The 17,140-nt window shown below is 52.3% G+C and overlaps 1 protein-coding gene across 1 annotated transcript; it reads right to left on the bottom strand.

Annotated features, from left to right (window-relative positions):
- Positions 1-6,371: 6,371 nt before the first annotated feature.
- On the bottom strand, positions 6,372-14,443 carry LOC138716743 (acrosin-binding protein-like). The gene is made up of 7 exons (XM_069849955.1): positions 14,288-14,443; positions 13,863-13,901; positions 13,318-13,442; positions 7,321-7,375; positions 7,046-7,213; positions 6,886-6,972; positions 6,372-6,488 (listed from the first exon to the last, which is right to left on the bottom strand). Exons 1-7 carry the CDS (start codon positions 14,441-14,443, stop codon positions 6,372-6,374), a joined length of 747 nt encoding a protein of 248 aa, XP_069706056.1.
- Between the last annotated feature and the right edge of the window lie 2,697 nt (positions 14,444-17,140).

Below are 17,140 nucleotides of genomic sequence, written 5' to 3'. Positions count from 1 at the left end.
CTGAGCAAGGTCAGCAAGCCTGTGGGAAAAGGCAGCCTGTGCTTAACCCTCCTGCAGGGGGAGAGCAGTGCGTGGGAAGGCAAGTGCATGCTCCAGTCTGCGGGCGCTGAGGGGGGAGCCAGGACAAGCTGCCCTGAGGTCTCCCTCCATCCCCGCTGCCTACAGGGCCCCGGGACAACCAGGAGCTCTGAGGACAGAAAAAAAAAAAAAAAAGTAAAAGAGAACTATTAAAAAGACTTTTTCAGGAGTGAGTGTGGTTTTGTTTGGATCTGTTGGATCTGGAGGGAGGTGACCACTGTGCGAGCTGCCAGACCAGCACACCAGACACGCTCGTCCCCTCTGAGGGGAAAGCCATTCACCCCTTCTGTCCTTTGCCCTCGGGGGGACCCCACTCTCCTGCTCTGCCCTCTGTCCCACATCCCCTCCCAGAGCCTCCCTCCACCCTGGGCAGGAGGCTGGAACGGCCGCCGTGCCTGGCAGGGTGGGCTTGTCAGACACGGGGCTGCAGGAGCGTGGCGGGTGCTGGCAGGATGGTCAGGCGGCCCTCCTACCCAAGACACCGGGCTCCGAGGTGGCCCCAGGAGGGTGGGTTGGGGCTGTCCAGGGTCACTCACCGAGCAGGCAGGCCAACCACGCCATGTCTGCTCCAGAATCCGGAGACTCTGTCCTGTTGGGTGGCCCAGCAACACTAGAAAGTGGAACGAGTTGCAGTGATGTAACAAACGGGGCTGACGGGGGGCGTGGGGCTGAGGCACGGGCTGTGACCTGTGGGTTGTCAGGGGACACGGGCACCCTGGGAGGAAGGAGGAAGCGGGGGCCGTGGGGACAAAGCCAGTGGGGGGAACAGGAGTCTCCTGGGAGCTTCTCCCTCTGCTGGGGGACACGGTGGTGGCTGGTGACTGCCTGCAAAGGCGTTGGAGACCTGGCCAGGCTGCCCCTTGGCCAAGGGAACCCCACAAACAGTATCTTTGGGCTGTAACACACAGGCGACAGAGGTGTGTGTGCATTCAGGAGTATGGGAGAGGGACTGGATGAGGAGCAGAGCTTGAGGAGCTTGCTCAGGGGCCCTGCGGGATCTGCGGCCCAGCTTTGTCCATCTGAGGGCACAGCAAGGAAAAGTCTGTCAGAAGCCTGCTGAGCATTGACCGCGGGGCAGATCCGTTTGGCTCTAGAGTATGGAACTTACTAAGCCTCCCTCCTGCTTGAGCCAAAGGATTTGACAGGAAGGCAAACGCAGTAACAATTAATTAATTGTTCATCCAAAGCAACATGGGAAACTAAAGGTAGAAAACGGAAGGACAGTGGGATAAGGACGAGAGAATATTTTGCGTCTCTTAGTAATGTAGAAATTGTATACATGGCAGAGAACTAGTCCTAGGCAGGGATGGTGCCAATTATCGGCAATGATGCAGAAGAGGGAACAATGCTTATTACATATTTGTATTCTGTCTCTGGAAACAAAACCAGCGATGAGTAAAGAAACTTTGTTCTGGCCGAAAGAAAGAAGATAAGAGCAGCAATTGCTTCTATTCACATACTCTTAAAATCCATGCAGGGGCTAACCTACCTGGAGAAGTTTTCCTCAGAGTAGCTGAAACTACTCGGAGACCTTCAGATTAGCATTAAAGAAACGAAAAAGAGGTAGAGAACCTTGAGCAAGGTCATGAGGATGAGACTTCCTGGGAAGCTTTTGCTCAGAGGGAGAAACTAATAAAAGTTTTCATTAGCTGAGCAAAGACATTAATGGGCGGCCATTCAGTCAGGCAGTGCTTTTCTCAAGGTGGGGATCAGCTGGAAGGCTCTCTTTGTCAGCAGAAGGTTGTGCGCCCACTTTTGGTGTCTGGAGTTTGGAATGAGATCCATTCAAACCAGAAGTTGGCTCCAGGTTCCTGACATAAAGGGTATTTATCATGGGAGCAGCTCATGAGGTGCTTTCTCCACAGCTTGGAGACTTCACAAAGATATCCTAAATTCCTCTTAGGAGAAGGATCTGCAGCTCAGCCATGTGACACAGTTTTTCCTTCAGGGCTCACCAAGCATTGCTCCACTTCCTTTGCTGAGCAGGAAGGCCGAGGGGAGTGATCAGAGGAATTGCCAGGCCTGGAGGCTAAAAGAGTTCAACCTCCCTGCTGTTAGGCTCTTAGATTACACGCTGTGAGAAGAAATGGAGCTGGAAGGAATGACTGGTGTTCACACATGCCTGGCCATGGGAGAGCCTGTCGCGGCCCACTTGAACAGAAAGTGAGTTCTCTTTTAAAAGAGATGACAAAAAGAGGGAGTGCCCAGCACCTACCACAAGGGTAATGGGAGTTTAGGAATGGCCAAGGGGGAAAGTTGCCAACAAATTCCTTTGATTGTTTTGTGTGAGCCTTCGTGCGTGTTCCCGCTCACCGTCCCCCGGCTCTCTTACTGGAGACAGTGCAGGAGGTTGCCCTGCTCTGAAATATGGGGAGTTGGTCCAGGAGGGGCCGAAGGGACTGTCTCTGTGAGCTTTTCCCTTCCTTATTCCCTATCTCCTGGGGAATTCCATAGCTCTATCAGTAGCTGCAGGTTGGGGAAACATTGCCGATCCATTAGCCTTTCCCTCACAAAAGCATCTTGCAGGCTCCTTTGTAACTTTCTATTAATCTGTCTCTCATCTGCCAGCGCCTTCTCCGAACGCTCACTTCTAGCTCGCTCAAATACCACTTCCCATTGCAAGTGTGTTTGCTCTTCCTCCAGCTCGGCTCGGGCAGATCTCTCGGTCTCCGTCTCCACTCCCTTTGTGCCCATTCCCACCATTCCTTTGGAGCAGCCCTGAGGCCGGCTGCAAGTGCTGCACAAACGCCTGGCTTGCTCCACTTCTGCGTTGCAGGAGCCCAGATCCTTTCTGCCACTGCAGCCGGTAACTGCCAGTGTTTCCCTGCCCAGCTGCACCCTGCCGGGTCGGGACGTGCTTTATACTCTTTCAAACCATTTTCAGAGGGGGAGCAGTTGAGCATGAGCGTCCAAACCTCCATGTTTCCTGCAAGGGGCGCGACTTGCTGCTCAAGCAAGCAGGCAACTCCCTTGCACAGTTCCACAAACTGCTTCTTCCTCCTTGAAATTTATGCCTTTGGGGAGCGGATCAATGCAGCACTTCCCAAAAGCTTCACCATCTGCCGGGGCGCAATAACCCTGGGCGGACGAAACCCCCTTTGCAGTTCCAAAAACTGCTTCTCCCTCCTTAAAGCCGACAATTTTGGGGAGGAGATCGGTACAGCACTTCCCAAAAGCTGCACCATCTGCTGGAGCACGACCAACCTGGGCGGACAAAGCCCCCTTGACAGTTCCAAAAACTGCGTATCCCAACATCACACCAGCTCTCGCCATTGCCCACCGGGATCCTGCCAATGTCGTGGCCCCCTTTAAAAGAAAGCAAGTTCTTTCTTACTGGCTCGGCACCCGAGTATATCAAAATCACTGAGAGGTATAGGCGTACACTCTATCTTTTACAAAATAAGATGGATGCCCTTAGAACACTGGATTCAAACAATTACACTGGATTCAAACAATTAATGAACCGGCATGGGCCAGAGCACCAAAAGGAAAAGCCTGAGCCCCACACAGTGACCAAAACAGCACCGAGAGCCCTGATGTTCCCTTCAGTCAAACCCAAAATCAAAGCAAAACCACCCACTACTGCCTGCTGCAGCTGCGCGTGTTGCAAAGATAAAAGGAGAAAAGGAGAAAAGATAGGAAAGGATGAAAGCGTTATAAGAGACAAATAGTTGCAAGAGATGAGAGAGGGTCACCACCTTAGGAGCTCCACACGTAGCAGCACCTGTTTCGTTGTCCGGCAGGTCCAGAGGATGTGCTTCAGAAGACTGAAGCAAAGAAGGCATTAAGTACCTCAGCCTTGTCCTCATCCTCTGTCACAGTTTTTCCCTTTACATCCAATAAAACTGGATAGTCTCCCTGGTCCTCCTTTTACAGCTGATGTATTTGTAGAAAGATTTTTGAAAGATAAGAAAAAAGAAAGAGAGAAAGATTTTGAAAGAAGGTCAAGCTGCCTGAATCACAGTGAGCGCATTTCAGGGTTTTTGTGTTCTGACACAGCTCCATCTTCAGCAAACAGAAAGCAGAGCGAGGGTGCAGGTCCATGTGGCGCCAACCCATGCTGTCACACACCTAGAGTGGGTGCAGTGGGGATGTCAGTCGGGAAGGGAGACTGAGGCCCACGTCCCTGGCTTGGAGCTTGCCTCTCTGGTCACCCAGCTCAGTTTTTTCCCAAGAGAGGACACGCTGATGAGCTCTGGCCATCAAAGCATTGTGGTCAGCACTTCAGGGAGCCCTGCACACAGCGGGCACAAAGCTGACCATCAGCTATGCGTGAAGGGACCGTACATGGAGCAGAAGGCTGTGAGAAGGGCACTGCAGCCTGCTTCTCACCTTCTGATTGTAGATGGTCATCTGGAGATACTGGTGGCTCTTGAAGGCGCTGTAGGTGGTGTACTTAAATGTGTTTGAGTCGCAGATCTGGGGAGATGGGAGTGTGAAAGCCAAAGAAAGAGGAGGAGAAGCAGGAATCGGAGCATCTACTGGGCACCACCCTCTACGGGGGCATCTCCTTCTTGGAAGGCGTTGTACTCTGCCTTTTGCCGGAGGGACACATGAGGATCCTCACAAGCATGGCTGGTCATCAAAGCATTGTGATCAGCACTTCAGGGAGCCCTGCACACAGTGGGCACAAACCTGACCATCAGCATCTTTTCCAAATCTCCAAACCCTAAGAGTCTTTCTTCTAGCTCCTTCCAGTATTTGGTCACTGCTGACATGAGACTGTTTTCCTTCATCACTGCAGAGCACAGGATCCAAAGCAACATGGGAAGCTAAAGGTCCTCACCTGCCACTGGGAGGAACCGTCTGCGCCTGATGGGCAGGCATATTATATAGGGGAGAAGTTAGAAGAACTTAGAGGACTTAGCTGACTGAAATGCGCACTGTCTGCTGTTAAAGGCCTTGAAGACCCTGGATGTTGATAAGGAAGGAGCTCATTCGCAGACATTAACTGATAAGGGAAAGCTGGAATGTGGACAACAGCAGAAGGCCAACTGCATCGTACTCTGCGTTCTTGGAGCTCAACAAGGATGAGACTGCGCCTGCGCACAGATTGAGTTCAGGGACGATTCACGAGGAAGATGAAGGCTACTTCAGCCTTGAGCCCCCAGACCATGACCACCAGGAGATACTGCACCTGCGCGAGTGTGGGAGAAGCTTCTTTAATCTAATTATAGTAGGAAGCGGGGAAAGGTCATGAATAGGTAATAGGTGTTGATGACTAGGCATATCCTCACACTATAACCATCTGCTTGTTAGACAATATGGTGTGCGAGTTAGGAGGATTACCCCCTCGCACCTGCTGGCGCATAAACACATACCTACTTTATAACCCTTAAATGAGTTATAGAGTTTAACTCCATAAAACAGCTGCCTTCTTGGCACTGCTGCATGTGCTCCCTGCCTCGGGGCTGCTCTGTGGAGAAGAGTCCTGCGTGCCCAGCAAGTTCTCCACAGAGAGGGCCCAGGAGATCAGCTTCCAGATGCTGCTCTTTATACTTCAGACTAAATAGCACACAGGAAGACACAACCTTGGCAGAACTACTGATTTCTATAGGCCTGCAGAAGGATGGAGCCAAGAGTGGTTAAGGACTTTAGACAAGGACGCATGGGCCAGTGGCTCTAAGTCCCAGTTCAAAAAGCTGATGACTTCTCCGATACTGAAGTGACAGGGCCTGATCAATAGGCCTGAACCAGAACAGGCATCCCAGGGATGATCCGTATCACGCTGCTATGTGTACAGTTTCACATGGCTGTTATCAGTAGAATAGCGCTGTGCTATTTTTATAATGCATCGAGTGTGAGAAAATGCATCATAGTCGCATTCTCAGTAGAACTGGGCTGTGCCGCTCTAGGTGTAGCTTCCTCAGTGTGCAGGGAACTTGAAGGGGAACATTGTGGAGATGGGCCATCAACACATAGGCTGAGCACTCAGCACCAGAATGAACACTCTGTGGAAGGAGGAGAACTATGTAGGAATGCTGCACCTCAACAGCCCCCTTGGTTCAAAGATAATAGATATCCAGCTGTTCCCTTCATCTGCCTTCCTGGGCTGTGCTCGGGCTCCAGGACAGGGGCAAGCAAGGGGGACAGGTGAGACCAGAGATTCAGCATTTTCAGAACTCTAGAAGTTGTTTATTTAACAATGGACCCTCTTGCAGCGACTTTGGAGGCCTCACCTACGAGTGCACATCCTGCACAGGACCGGGAAATTGTCCCAGGCAGGTTCTCCAAAATCCTGGCTGCAACAGGGGCTGCCCCAGAGCCCTGCGCTTCCTCCTGCTCCCGCGCAATCAGCCTGTTGTCCACAGGTTGTTGAACTTCTTGCGCCACAGCTGCACCTCCTCCTCTCCTTCCTTCTCATTCAGCACCCGGTAGGTCTCATTACTCTGGCAGCCGTGGCGAGACACCTGCAAGGAGAGCCAGAGTCTGTAGGACTTAAGACCACTGCCCGTGCTACCCCCCGAGAAATCTGTCCTGCTATTGTGCTTTTGCATTTTGTTACCGCCTACAAAGTACCCAGCAGACGAGTCTCCCCTGCAAGAGCTCACCACACCTCGTCTGTCTCAATATTTGTGGCCATCTCCATTGCCATCTCTTACAGTGTCTCTGCAAATTTCACGCCCCAATTTCATGCCAGCTGAGCTTGGGTCATAATTTGTCACCACCCTCCCTACACCCCCCGTCCTTTCCTGCTGGAGGGAAAAGCAGTGGGCCAGTGAGTCCTGCACGGACTCGCGGCTGTATGTGAAGGGACCGTCCACGGAGGAGAAGGCTGTGTGAAGGGCAGTGCAGGCTGCTTCTCACCTCCTGATTGTAGATGGTCTTCTGGAGGCACTGGTGGCTCTTAAAAGTGCAGTAGCTGGGGTACTTCACGCCGTTTGAGTCGCAGATCTGGGGAGATGGGAAATGAAGGCCAGAGCAAGAGGAGGAGAAGGAGGAATGGGAGCATCTCCTGGGCACCCACCTGGCCTGGGGCATCTCCCTCTTGGAAGGCATTGTACTCTGCCTTCAACCAGAGGGACACTCGAGGATCCTTGCAACCGTGGCTGGCTATGCGGCTGCACCATTTCTCTACCCTCAGCCTTCCTAAATCCTCCGTGTCATCGGCCTGCAAGGGCTGTGAGGAGTTGGCCTGCAAAGGGATAAAGAGAACCATTCTTCTCCTTCCCCTTCCCCTTCCCCACCACCTGATCCAGGCTCCTGCTCAGAGTTCTGCAGGACATGCAACACGCTCAGTACCTCCTTCTCTGCAGCCTGGAGCTGGGCTGAGACCTGAGGGCTGATCTCATCCTGGGCAGGGGATTGCAGCTTGGAAGTCGAGGCGGCAGTGGCTGTCGGGGCTGCCGTGGTGTGTGGTGATGGAGGGTGCCCCGTGGACTCCAGCAGGGCACCAGTGGGTGAGATAGAAGCGTGCCGTGGGGCTGTGGAGAGAGAAGGACAGAGATGGGCTGAAGAATCTTTCTGGAGTCACCCAGAAAGCTGCTTGATGGGCAAGGGTAGTTATGGGAGATCAGCAGGCACACAGGGACGCCCAGTGCAGTGCGAGGCAGCCGTACCTTCTTTCACAGGGGAGCTTTCCTTCTGTGCCCGAGAGCCCACAGGCGGACGGTGCCCCGCTGGGATGAGTTTTTTGAGAGTAGATGACTTTGGACACTGGATTCGCTGAGCAGAGGTGAGAAGGAGAAAGAGGACTCCCGTTAGCTTATCTTCCCTTCTTCCTTACCCGTTGCATCTCCCAAGACATTGTCCCCCATGCCATGTCCTGAATCCCAGTCCCCACCTTGATGTAGAACAGGTTTTTGAAGCAGCGGTACTGGGCAAAATGGCAGAAGCTCTGAAAGCGCGGCATCTCTGGGAAGTCAGAGCAGATCGGCCCTGGAGAGAGGGGAGAGAGAGATGCGGGATGGCTGCAAGTTTCCATATGTGGCCCCTGGGCTGGGTCGCACTAAGCGTTGGGAGCTTCTTTGATGGGTGTTTTCAGAATTGGCTTCTGGTTGGATCCCAGAACGGTTTGGGTTCCACCCCCACCCCCCGCCATGGACAGGCACACCTTTCACAGGATCGGATTGCTCAAAGCCTCATCCAACCTGACCTGGAATACCCGTAAGAATGAGGTAGCCACCATTTCTACTGCACAACCTGTGCCGGTGACTCTCCATCTACATTTCTTCCTAATATCTCATCTAAATCTCCCCTCTTTCAGCTTCAAGCCATTACCCCTCATCCTGTCCCTGCACTCCCGGATACAGAGCCCCTCCCCAGTTTTTCTTCTAGTCCCCTTTTAAGTACTGGAAGGCTGCTCTAAGGTCTCCCCAGAGCCTTCTCTTCTCTGGGCTGAGCAAGCACAACTCTCTCAGCCTGTCCTCGTATGGGACACGCTCCGGCCCTCTGATCGTCTTTGTGGCCTCCTCTGGACTCGGTCAGAGCAGGTCCACGTTCATCCTGTGTGGAAGACCCTAAAACTGAACGCAATACTCCAGGTGAGGTCTCACGAGAGCAGAGCAGAGGGTCAGAGAGCAGAGTTGATGGGCAGAAGGGAAAGTCAAGGCACCCAGGTTTTCGGTTTGCCTTTCTGTCCTTTGTTACCCTGCTCTCTGCCCTTAGAGAGAGACCAAAACCTCATGTTTCCAGGGTCTGGTAAGCACTTTGTTATCGATAATTGAAAGGGTTTTTTTTTTAAAAAAAAAGGAAAAAAAGGCAAATATCGCTGCGATGGGTCGATGGGTTAAAAGATGACTGGCCCAGGGCTAGAAACACTAGAGAAAAGAGCCCCTTCAGAGGAAAGAGGTTTGACAGGGATTTAAGCCATGGAGGGGATGGCCACAAAAGCAAACTGCCTTGCACAAGGCCACGGTGCTACTGCTGGGAGTGTCCTGCTCCAAGCCAGACTTGGGGCTAGAGACCTGAAAATAACCCATCCTGCTATCATTCCTGTAATCCGGTGGCATTTCAGGGCAGGGAAACAGCCAGCTTTGCTCCAGCAGGGGCAATGGCCACCTGTGCCATTGAAGGTGGGGAGATGCCCTTACCTTCGGGGACAACACCGTGGTTCTCCATCTGGTCTAACTTTAGGATTGCCGGGAAGAGGCATCCGTGGTTCTGGCGCGCGATGCAGGACACCTCTGCCTTCCATGGGGGCCACAGGCTGAGAAAAAAGGTCTGGTACTCCTCATCCGTCAGGGGGCTGCCCGGAGAAGTGGCCGCCGATGCAGCAACAGAACTGAGCAAGGTCAGCAAGCCTGTGGGAAAAGGCAGCCTGTGCTTAACCCTCCTGCAGGGGGAGAGCAGTGCGTGGGAAGGCAAGTGCATGCTCCAGTCTGCGGGCGCTGAGCGGGGAGCCAGGACAAGCTGCCCTGAGGTCTCCCTCCATCCCCGCTGCCTACAGGGCCCCGGGACAACCAGGAGCTCTGAGGACAGAAAAAAAAAAAAAAAAGTAAAAGAGAACTATTAAAAAGACTTTTTCAGGAGTGAGTGTGGTTTTGTTTGGATCTGTTGGATCTGGAGGGAGGTGACCACTGTGCGAGCTGCCAGACCAGCACACCAGACACGCTCGTCCCCTCTGAGGGGAAAGCCATTCACCCCTTCTGTCCTTTGCCCTCGGGGGGACCCCACTCTCCTGCTCTGCCCTCTGTCCCACATCCCCTCCCAGAGCCTCCCTCCACCCTGGGCAGGAGGCTGGAACGGCCGCCGTGCCTGGCAGGGTGGGCTTGTCAGACACGGGGCTGCAGGAGCGTGGCGGGTGCTGGCAGGATGGTCAGGCGGCCCTCCTACCCAAGACACCGGGCTCCGAGGTGGCCCCAGGAGGGTGGGTTGGGGCTGTCCAGGGTCACTCACCGAGCAGGCAGGCCAACCACGCCATGTCTGCTCCAGAATCCGGAGACTCTGTCCTGTTGGGTGGCCCAGCAACACTAGAAAGTGGAACGAGTTGCAGTGATGTAACAAACGGGGCTGACGGGGGGCGTGGGGCTGAGGCACGGGCTGTGACCTGTGGGTTGTCAGGGGACACGGGCACCCTGGGAGGAAGGAGGAAGCGGGGGCCGTGGGGACAAAGCCAGTGGGGGGAACAGGAGTCTCCTGGGAGCTTCTCCCTCTGCTGGGGGACACGGTGGTGGCTGGTGACTGCCTGCAAAGGCGTTGGAGACCTGGCCAGGCTGCCCCTTGGCCAAGGGAACCCCACAAACAGTATCTTTGGGCTGTAACACACAGGCGACAGAGGTGTGTGTGCATTCAGGAGTATGGGAGAGGGACTGGATGAGGAGCAGAGCTTGAGGAGCTTGCTCAGGGGCCCTGCGGGATCTGCGGCCCAGCTTTGTCCATCTGAGGGCACAGCAAGGAAAAGTCTGTCAGAAGCCTGCTGAGCATTGACCGCGGGGCAGATCCGTTTGGCTCTAGAGTATGGAACTTACTAAGCCTCCCTCCTGCTTGAGCCAAAGGATTTGACAGGAAGGCAAACGCAGTAACAATTAATTAATTGTTCATCCAAAGCAACATGGGAAACTAAAGGTAGAAAACGGAAGGACAGTGGGATAAGGACGAGAGAATATTTTGCGTCTCTTAGTAATGTAGAAATTGTATACATGGCAGAGAACTAGTCCTAGGCAGGGATGGTGCCAATTATCGGCAATGATGCAGAAGAGGGAACAATGCTTATTACATATTTGTATTCTGTCTCTGGAAACAAAACCAGCGATGAGTAAAGAAACTTTGTTCTGGCCGAAAGAAAGAAGATAAGAGCAGCAATTGCTTCTATTCAAATACTCTTAAAATCCCTTCAGGGGCTAACCTACCTGGAGAAGTTTTCCTCAGAGTAGCTGAAACTACTCGGAGACCTTCAGATTAGCATTAAAGAAACGAAAAAGAGGTAGAGAACCTTGAGCAAGGTCATGAGGATGAGACTTCCTGGGAAGCTTTTGCTCAGAGGGAGAAACTAATAAAAGTTTTCATTAGCTGAGCAAAGACATTAATGGGCGGCCATTCAGTCAGGCAGTGCTTTTCTCAAGGTGGGGATCAGCTGGAAGGCTCTCTTTGTCAGCAGAAGGTTGTGCGCCCACTTTTGGTGTCTGGAGTTTGGAATGAGATCCATTCAAACCAGAAGTTGGCTCCAGGTTCCTGACATAAAGGGTATTTATCATGGGAGCAGCTCATGAGGTGCTTTCTCCACAGCTTGGAGACTTCACAAAGATATCCTAAATTCCTCTTAGGAGAAGGATCTGCAGCTCAGCCATGTGACACAGTTTTTCCTTCAGGGCTCACCAAGCATTGCTCCACTTCCTTTGCTGAGCAGGAAGGCCGAGGGGAGTGATCAGAGGAATTGCCAGGCCTGGAGGCTAAAAGAGTTCAACCTCCCTGCTGTTAGGCTCTTAGATTACACGCTGTGAGAAGAAATGGAGCTGGAAGGAATGACTGGTGTTCACACATGCCTGGCCATGGGAGAGCCTGTCGCGGCCCACTTGAACAGAAAGTGAGTTCTCTTTTAAAAGAGATGACAAAAAGAGGGAGTGCCCAGCACCTACCACAAGGGTAATGGGAGTTTAGGAATGGCCAAGGGGGAAAGTTGCCAACAAATTCCTTTGATTGTTTTGTGTGAGCCTTCGTGCGTGTTCCCGCTCACCGTCCCCCGGCTCTCTTACTGGAGACAGTGCAGGAGGTTGCCCTGCTCTGAAATATGGGGAGTTGGTCCAGGAGGGGCCGAAGGGACTGTCTCTGTGAGCTTTTCCCTTCCTTATTCCCTATCTCCTGGGGAATTCCATAGCTCTATCAGTAGCTGCAGGTTGGGGAAACATTGCCGATCCATTAGCCTTTCCCTCACAAAAGCATCTTGCAGGCTCCTTTGTAACTTTCTATTAATCTGTCTCTCATCTGCCAGCGCCTTCTCCGAACGCTCACTTCTAGCTCGCTCAAATACCACTTCCCATTGCAAGTGTGTTTGCTCTTCCTCCAGCTCGGCTCGGGCAGATCTCTCGGTCTCCGTCTCCACTCCCTTTGTGCCCATTCCCACCATTCCTTTGGAGCAGCCCTGAGGCCGGCTGCAAGTGCTGCACAAACGCCTGGCTTGCTCCACTTCTGCGTTGCAGGAGCCCAGATCCTTTCTGCCACTGCAGCCGGTAACTGCCAGTGTTTCCCTGCCCAGCTGCACCCTGCCGGGTCGGGACGTGCTTTATACTCTTTCAAACCATTTTCAGAGGGGGAGCAGTTGAGCATGAGCGTCCAAACCTCCATGTTTCCTGCAAGGGGCGCGACTTGCTGCTCAAGCAACTCCCTTGCACAGTTCCACAAACTGCTTCTTCCTCCTTGAAATTTATGCCTTTGGGGAGCGGATCAATGCAGCACTTCCCAAAAGCTTCACCATCTGCCGGGGCGCAATAACCCTGGGCGGACGAAACCCCCTTTGCAGTTCCAAAAACTGCTTCTCCCTCCTTAAAGCCGACAATTTTGGGGAGGAGATCGGTACAGCACTTCCCAAAAGCTGCACCATCTGCTGGAGCACGACCAACCTGGGCGGACAAAGCCCCCTTGACAGTTCCAAAAACTGCGTATCCCAACATCACACCAGCTCTCGTCATTGCCCACCGGGATCCTGCCAATGTCGTGGCCCCCTTTAAAAGAAAGCAAGTTCTTTCTTACTGGCTCGGCACCCGAGTATATCAAAATCACTGAGAGGTATAGGCGTACACTCTATCTTTTACAAAATAAGATGGATGCCCTTAGAACACTGGATTCAAACAATTACACTGGATTCAAACAATTAATGAACCGGCATGGGCCAGAGCACCAAAAGGAAAAGCCTGAGCCCCACACAGTGACCAAAACAGCACCGAGAGCCCTGATGTTCCCTTCAGTCAAACCCAAAATCAAAGCAAAACCACCCACTACTGCCTGCTGCAGCTGCGCGTGTTGCAAAGATAAAAGGAGAAAAGGAGAAAAGATAGGAAAGGATGAAAGCGTTATAAGAGACAAATAGTTGCAAGAGATGAGAGAGGGTCACCACCTTAGGAGCTCCACACGTAGCAGCACCTGTTTCGTTGTCCGGCAGGTCCAGAGGATGTGCTTCAGAAGACTGAAGCAAAGAAGGCATTAAGTACCTCAGCCTTGTCCTCATCCTCTGTCACAGTTTTTCCCTTTACATCCAATAAAACTGGATAGTCTCCCTGGTCCTCCTTTTACAGCTGATGTATTTGTAGAAAGATTTTTGAAAGATAAGAAAAAAGAAAGAGAGAAAGATTTTGAAAGAAGGTCAAGCTGCCTGAATCACAGTGAGCGCGTTTCAGGGTTTTTGTGTTCTGACACTGCTCCATCTGCAGCAAACAGAAAGCGGAGCGAGGGTGCAGGTCCATGTGGCGCCAACCCATGCTGTCACACACCTAGAGTGGATGCAGTGGGGATGTCAGTCGGGAAGGGAGACTGAGGCCCACGTCCCTGGCTTGGAGCTTGCCTCTCTGGTCACCCAGCTCAGTTTTTTCCCAAGAGAGGACACGCTGATGAGCTCTGGCCATCAAAGCATTGTGGTCAGCACTTCAGGGAGCCCTGCACACAGCGGGCACAAAGCTGACCATCACCTATGCATGAAGGAACCATCCACAAAGCAGAAGGCTGTGTGAAGGGCAGTGCAGGCTGCTTCTCACATTCTGACCGTAGATGGTTGTCTAGAGACACTGGTGGCTCTTGAAGGTGCTGTAGGTGGTGTACTTAAATGCGTTTGAGTCGCAGATCTGGGGAGATGAGAACGAAAGCCAAAGAAAGAGGAGGGGAAGGAGGAATGGGAGCATCTACTGGGCACCCACCTCTCCGGGGGCATCTTCTTGAAAGGCGTTGTACTCTGCCTTCAACCAGAGGGACACACGAGGATGTCACGGTCCACTCATAAGCGGACGCATGATGGTTCGTTTAATTTATGATCTCGGAGTGCAGAAAGGCAAAAACAATAATTCAACAAGTCAGGCGAGATAAATTTCAATCCAAACTGGAACTTTATTAATTGTGCCTGTAAAGCGGCTTGTGATAGGAAGAGAGAAAAGAACAATGAAAGAGATGGGAAGAAAAGGGAAGGAAAGGGGGTTATAGCAACCACTACAGGCGTCCGGCGCCTCTGGAGTCCCGGTCCAGAAGGTGTTCCACTGCCTCTGTCTTTGATTGAGATGATCTCACGGTGGGGAAAATCTTAAGAATTCAGCTGCTTCAGAGCTGTCTTTTCTGCTAGTCAATCTACCTGCGACCCGCCTCTGCCTGTGGAGATGTACCAATCTCCACCTAGCAGGCCACACAAGCCAAGAGAGGATGGTCTACAGGTCTCCTCGCCTTGTGCATGCGCTCCTTCTGGTGGCGGTGGTCGACCTGGGGTCTCCCGATGAGGGCCAGTAGTCATCATCACTTTGAACTTTGGTTGAATTGTCTTTCGTGCATGCTCTGTTGGGGTATGGGTCTGTGGTAAGTCTTGTCATTAATCTTCCTGTCTTTTCCTCCTTGCTTCATGAGGGAGTAGGGAGGCTTGGAGACAGGTACAGAACAGTTTTGAGATAAAGAGGTAGGCATGGGTACAAAGCATTCGTTCCATACCAGTTTGGGCCATTTTCTTAAGTCCTGCACCTGTGATTTATACAGTCAAGTTCTGAGGAAAATGTTGAGGCAGAAATCAATTCTTTGACCGACTCTTACAGAGGATCCTCACAAACATGGCGAGTCATCAAAGCATTGTGATCAGCACTTCAGGGAGCCCTGCACACAGTGGGCACAAACCTGACCATCAGCATCTTTTCCAAATCTCCAAACCCTAAGAGTCTTTCTTCTAGCTCCTTCCAGTATTTGGTCACTGCTGACATGAGACTGTTTTCCTTCATCACTGCAGAGCACAGGATCCAAAGCAACATGGGAAGCTAAAGGTCCTCACCTGCCACTGGGAGGAACCGTCTGCGCCTGATGGGCAGGCATATTATATAGGGGAGAAGTTAGAAGAACTTAGAGGACTTAGCTGACTGAAATGCGCACTGTCTGCTGTTAAAGGCCTTGAAGACCCTGGATGTTGATAAGGAAGGAGCTCATTCGCAGACATTAACTGATAAGGGAAAGCTGGAATGTGGACAACAGCAGAAGGCCAACTGCATCGTACTCTGCGTTCTTGGAGCTCAACAAGGATGAGACTGCGCCTGCGCACAGATTGAGTTCAGGGACGATTCACGAGGAAGATGAAGGCTACTTCAGCCTTGAGCCCCCAGACCATGACCACCAGGAGATACTGCACCTGCGCGAGTGTGGGAGAAGCTTCTTTAATCTAATTATAGTAGGAAGCGGGGAAAGGTCATGAATAGGTAATAGGTGTTGATGACTAGGCATATCCTCACACTATAACCATCTGCTTGTTAGACAATATGGTGTGCGAGTTAGGAGGATTACCCCCTCGCACCTGCTGGCGCATAAACACATACCTACTTTATAACCCTTAAATGAGTTATAGAGTTTAACTCCATAAAACAGCTGCCTTCTTGGCACTGCTGCATGCGCTCCCTGCCTCGGGGCTGCTCTGTGGAGAAGAGTCCTGCGTGCCCAGCAAGTTCTCCACAGAGAGGGCCCAGGAGATCAGCTTCCAGATGCTGCTCTGCAGACGTTGCTTCCACAACTTTTCTTCCTGGGCAGGGGATTCCAGCTTGGAAGGCGAGGAGGCAGGGGCAGCCAGGGCTGGCACTATTGGTGGGACCACAGGTAGCAGCCTGCCGTCCTGCAGAGCTCTGGGTACCCCTAGAATAGTCGTGAGGAGTTTCTTCTCTGGGAAGGATTTCCCCTTTGCGTAGGAGTCCTTCGGGAGACTGCTGTTACTGTGGGGCTTTCTGTACTAGGATGTTTCTTGATTCCTCAAATGTTTAAGACCACCAGTCCTGTAGTGCGGTGGCATTTCAGAGCAGGGAAACAGCCAGCTCTGCTCCAGTGGGGACGATGGCCACCTGTGCCATTGAAGGTGGGGTGATGCCCTTACCTTTGCGGACAACACCACGGTTCTCTTCGTGGCCCAGCGTCACAATGGAAGGGCTGAGAGAGCCAAGGGTCTGGCGCAGCACCACAGGATGATAAAGAAGGTCTTACACTTGCTGTCTGACAGGGGGTTTAATGGCACAGGCTTGGCTGCCCTCCCTGCGAGCTGCAACACCACCACAACAGAATCCTGCCCCCTCGTAGCGGACACCCCTTCACCCCTTCCTTCCTTTGCTCTCTGCGGGACCCCCTTCTCCTGCTCCTAGCGTGCTCGCACACCTCAGTGGTCTGTGTGGACTCAGCTCAGACATGAGAGGTCGCTGAGGGATGGAAACAGAGCGGCAGCATCAGAGAGAAGGGAGAAAATTAGGTTTAGGAGGCAAACAGGCTCTTTATACTTCAGACTCAATAGCACACAGGAAGACACAACCCTGGCAGGACTACTGATTTCTATAGGCCTGCAGAAGGATGGAGCCAAGAGTGGTTAAGGACTTTAGACAAGGACGCATGGGCCAGTGGCTCTAAGTCCCAGTTCAAAAAGCTGATGACTTCTCCAATACTGAAGTGACAGGGCCTGATCAATAGGCCTGAAGCAGAACAGGCATCCCAGGGATGATCCGTATCACGCTGCTATGTGTACAGTTTCACATGGCTGTTATCAGTAGAATAGCGCTGTGCTATTTTTATAATGCATCGAGTGTGAGAAAATGCATCATAGTCGCATTCTCAGTAGAACTGGGCTGTGCCGCTCTAGGTGTAGCTTCCTCAGTGTGCAGGGAACTTGAAGGGGAACATTGTGGAGATGGGCCATCAACACATAGGCTGAGCACTCAGCACCAGAATGAACACTCTGTGGAAGGAGGAGAACTATGTAGGAATGCTGCACCTCAACAGCCCCCTTGGTTCAAAGATAATAGATATCCAGCTGTTCCCTTCATCTGCCTTCCTGGGCTGTGCTCGGGCTCCAGGACAGGGGCAAGCAAGGGGGACAGGTGAGACCAGAGATTCAGCATTTTCAGAACTCTAGAAGTTGTTTATTTAACAATGGACCCTCTTGCAGCGACTTTGGAGGCCTCACCTACGAGTGCACATCCTGCAC

The sequence above is a fragment of the Phaenicophaeus curvirostris genome, chromosome 1, assembly GCF_032191515.1.
Source record: "Phaenicophaeus curvirostris isolate KB17595 chromosome 1, BPBGC_Pcur_1.0, whole genome shotgun sequence".
Taxonomy (NCBI): Eukaryota; Metazoa; Chordata; class Aves; order Cuculiformes; family Cuculidae; genus Phaenicophaeus; species Phaenicophaeus curvirostris.
The sequence above is the reverse complement of the archived record's forward strand: the minus strand, read 5'-3'. Positions and strand labels throughout refer to the sequence as shown.

What these genes read in the sequence shown, in the direction of transcription:
- LOC138716743 (XM_069849955.1), bottom strand. Translation starts at nt 14,443, where the DNA reads ATGACTACTGGCCCTCATCGGGAGACCCCAGGTCGACCACCGCCACCA. An exon ending in CAGGCAGAGGCGGGTCGCAG is followed by an intron (nt 13,902 to 14,287) that starts GTAGATTGACTA and finishes CTCTGGTTGAAG; the next exon opens with GCAGAGTACAACGCCTTTCA. An exon ending in AAGAAGATGCCCCCGGAGAG is followed by an intron (nt 13,443 to 13,862) that starts GTGGGTGCCCAG and finishes CATCCACTCTAG; the next exon opens with GTGTGTGACAGCATGGGTTG.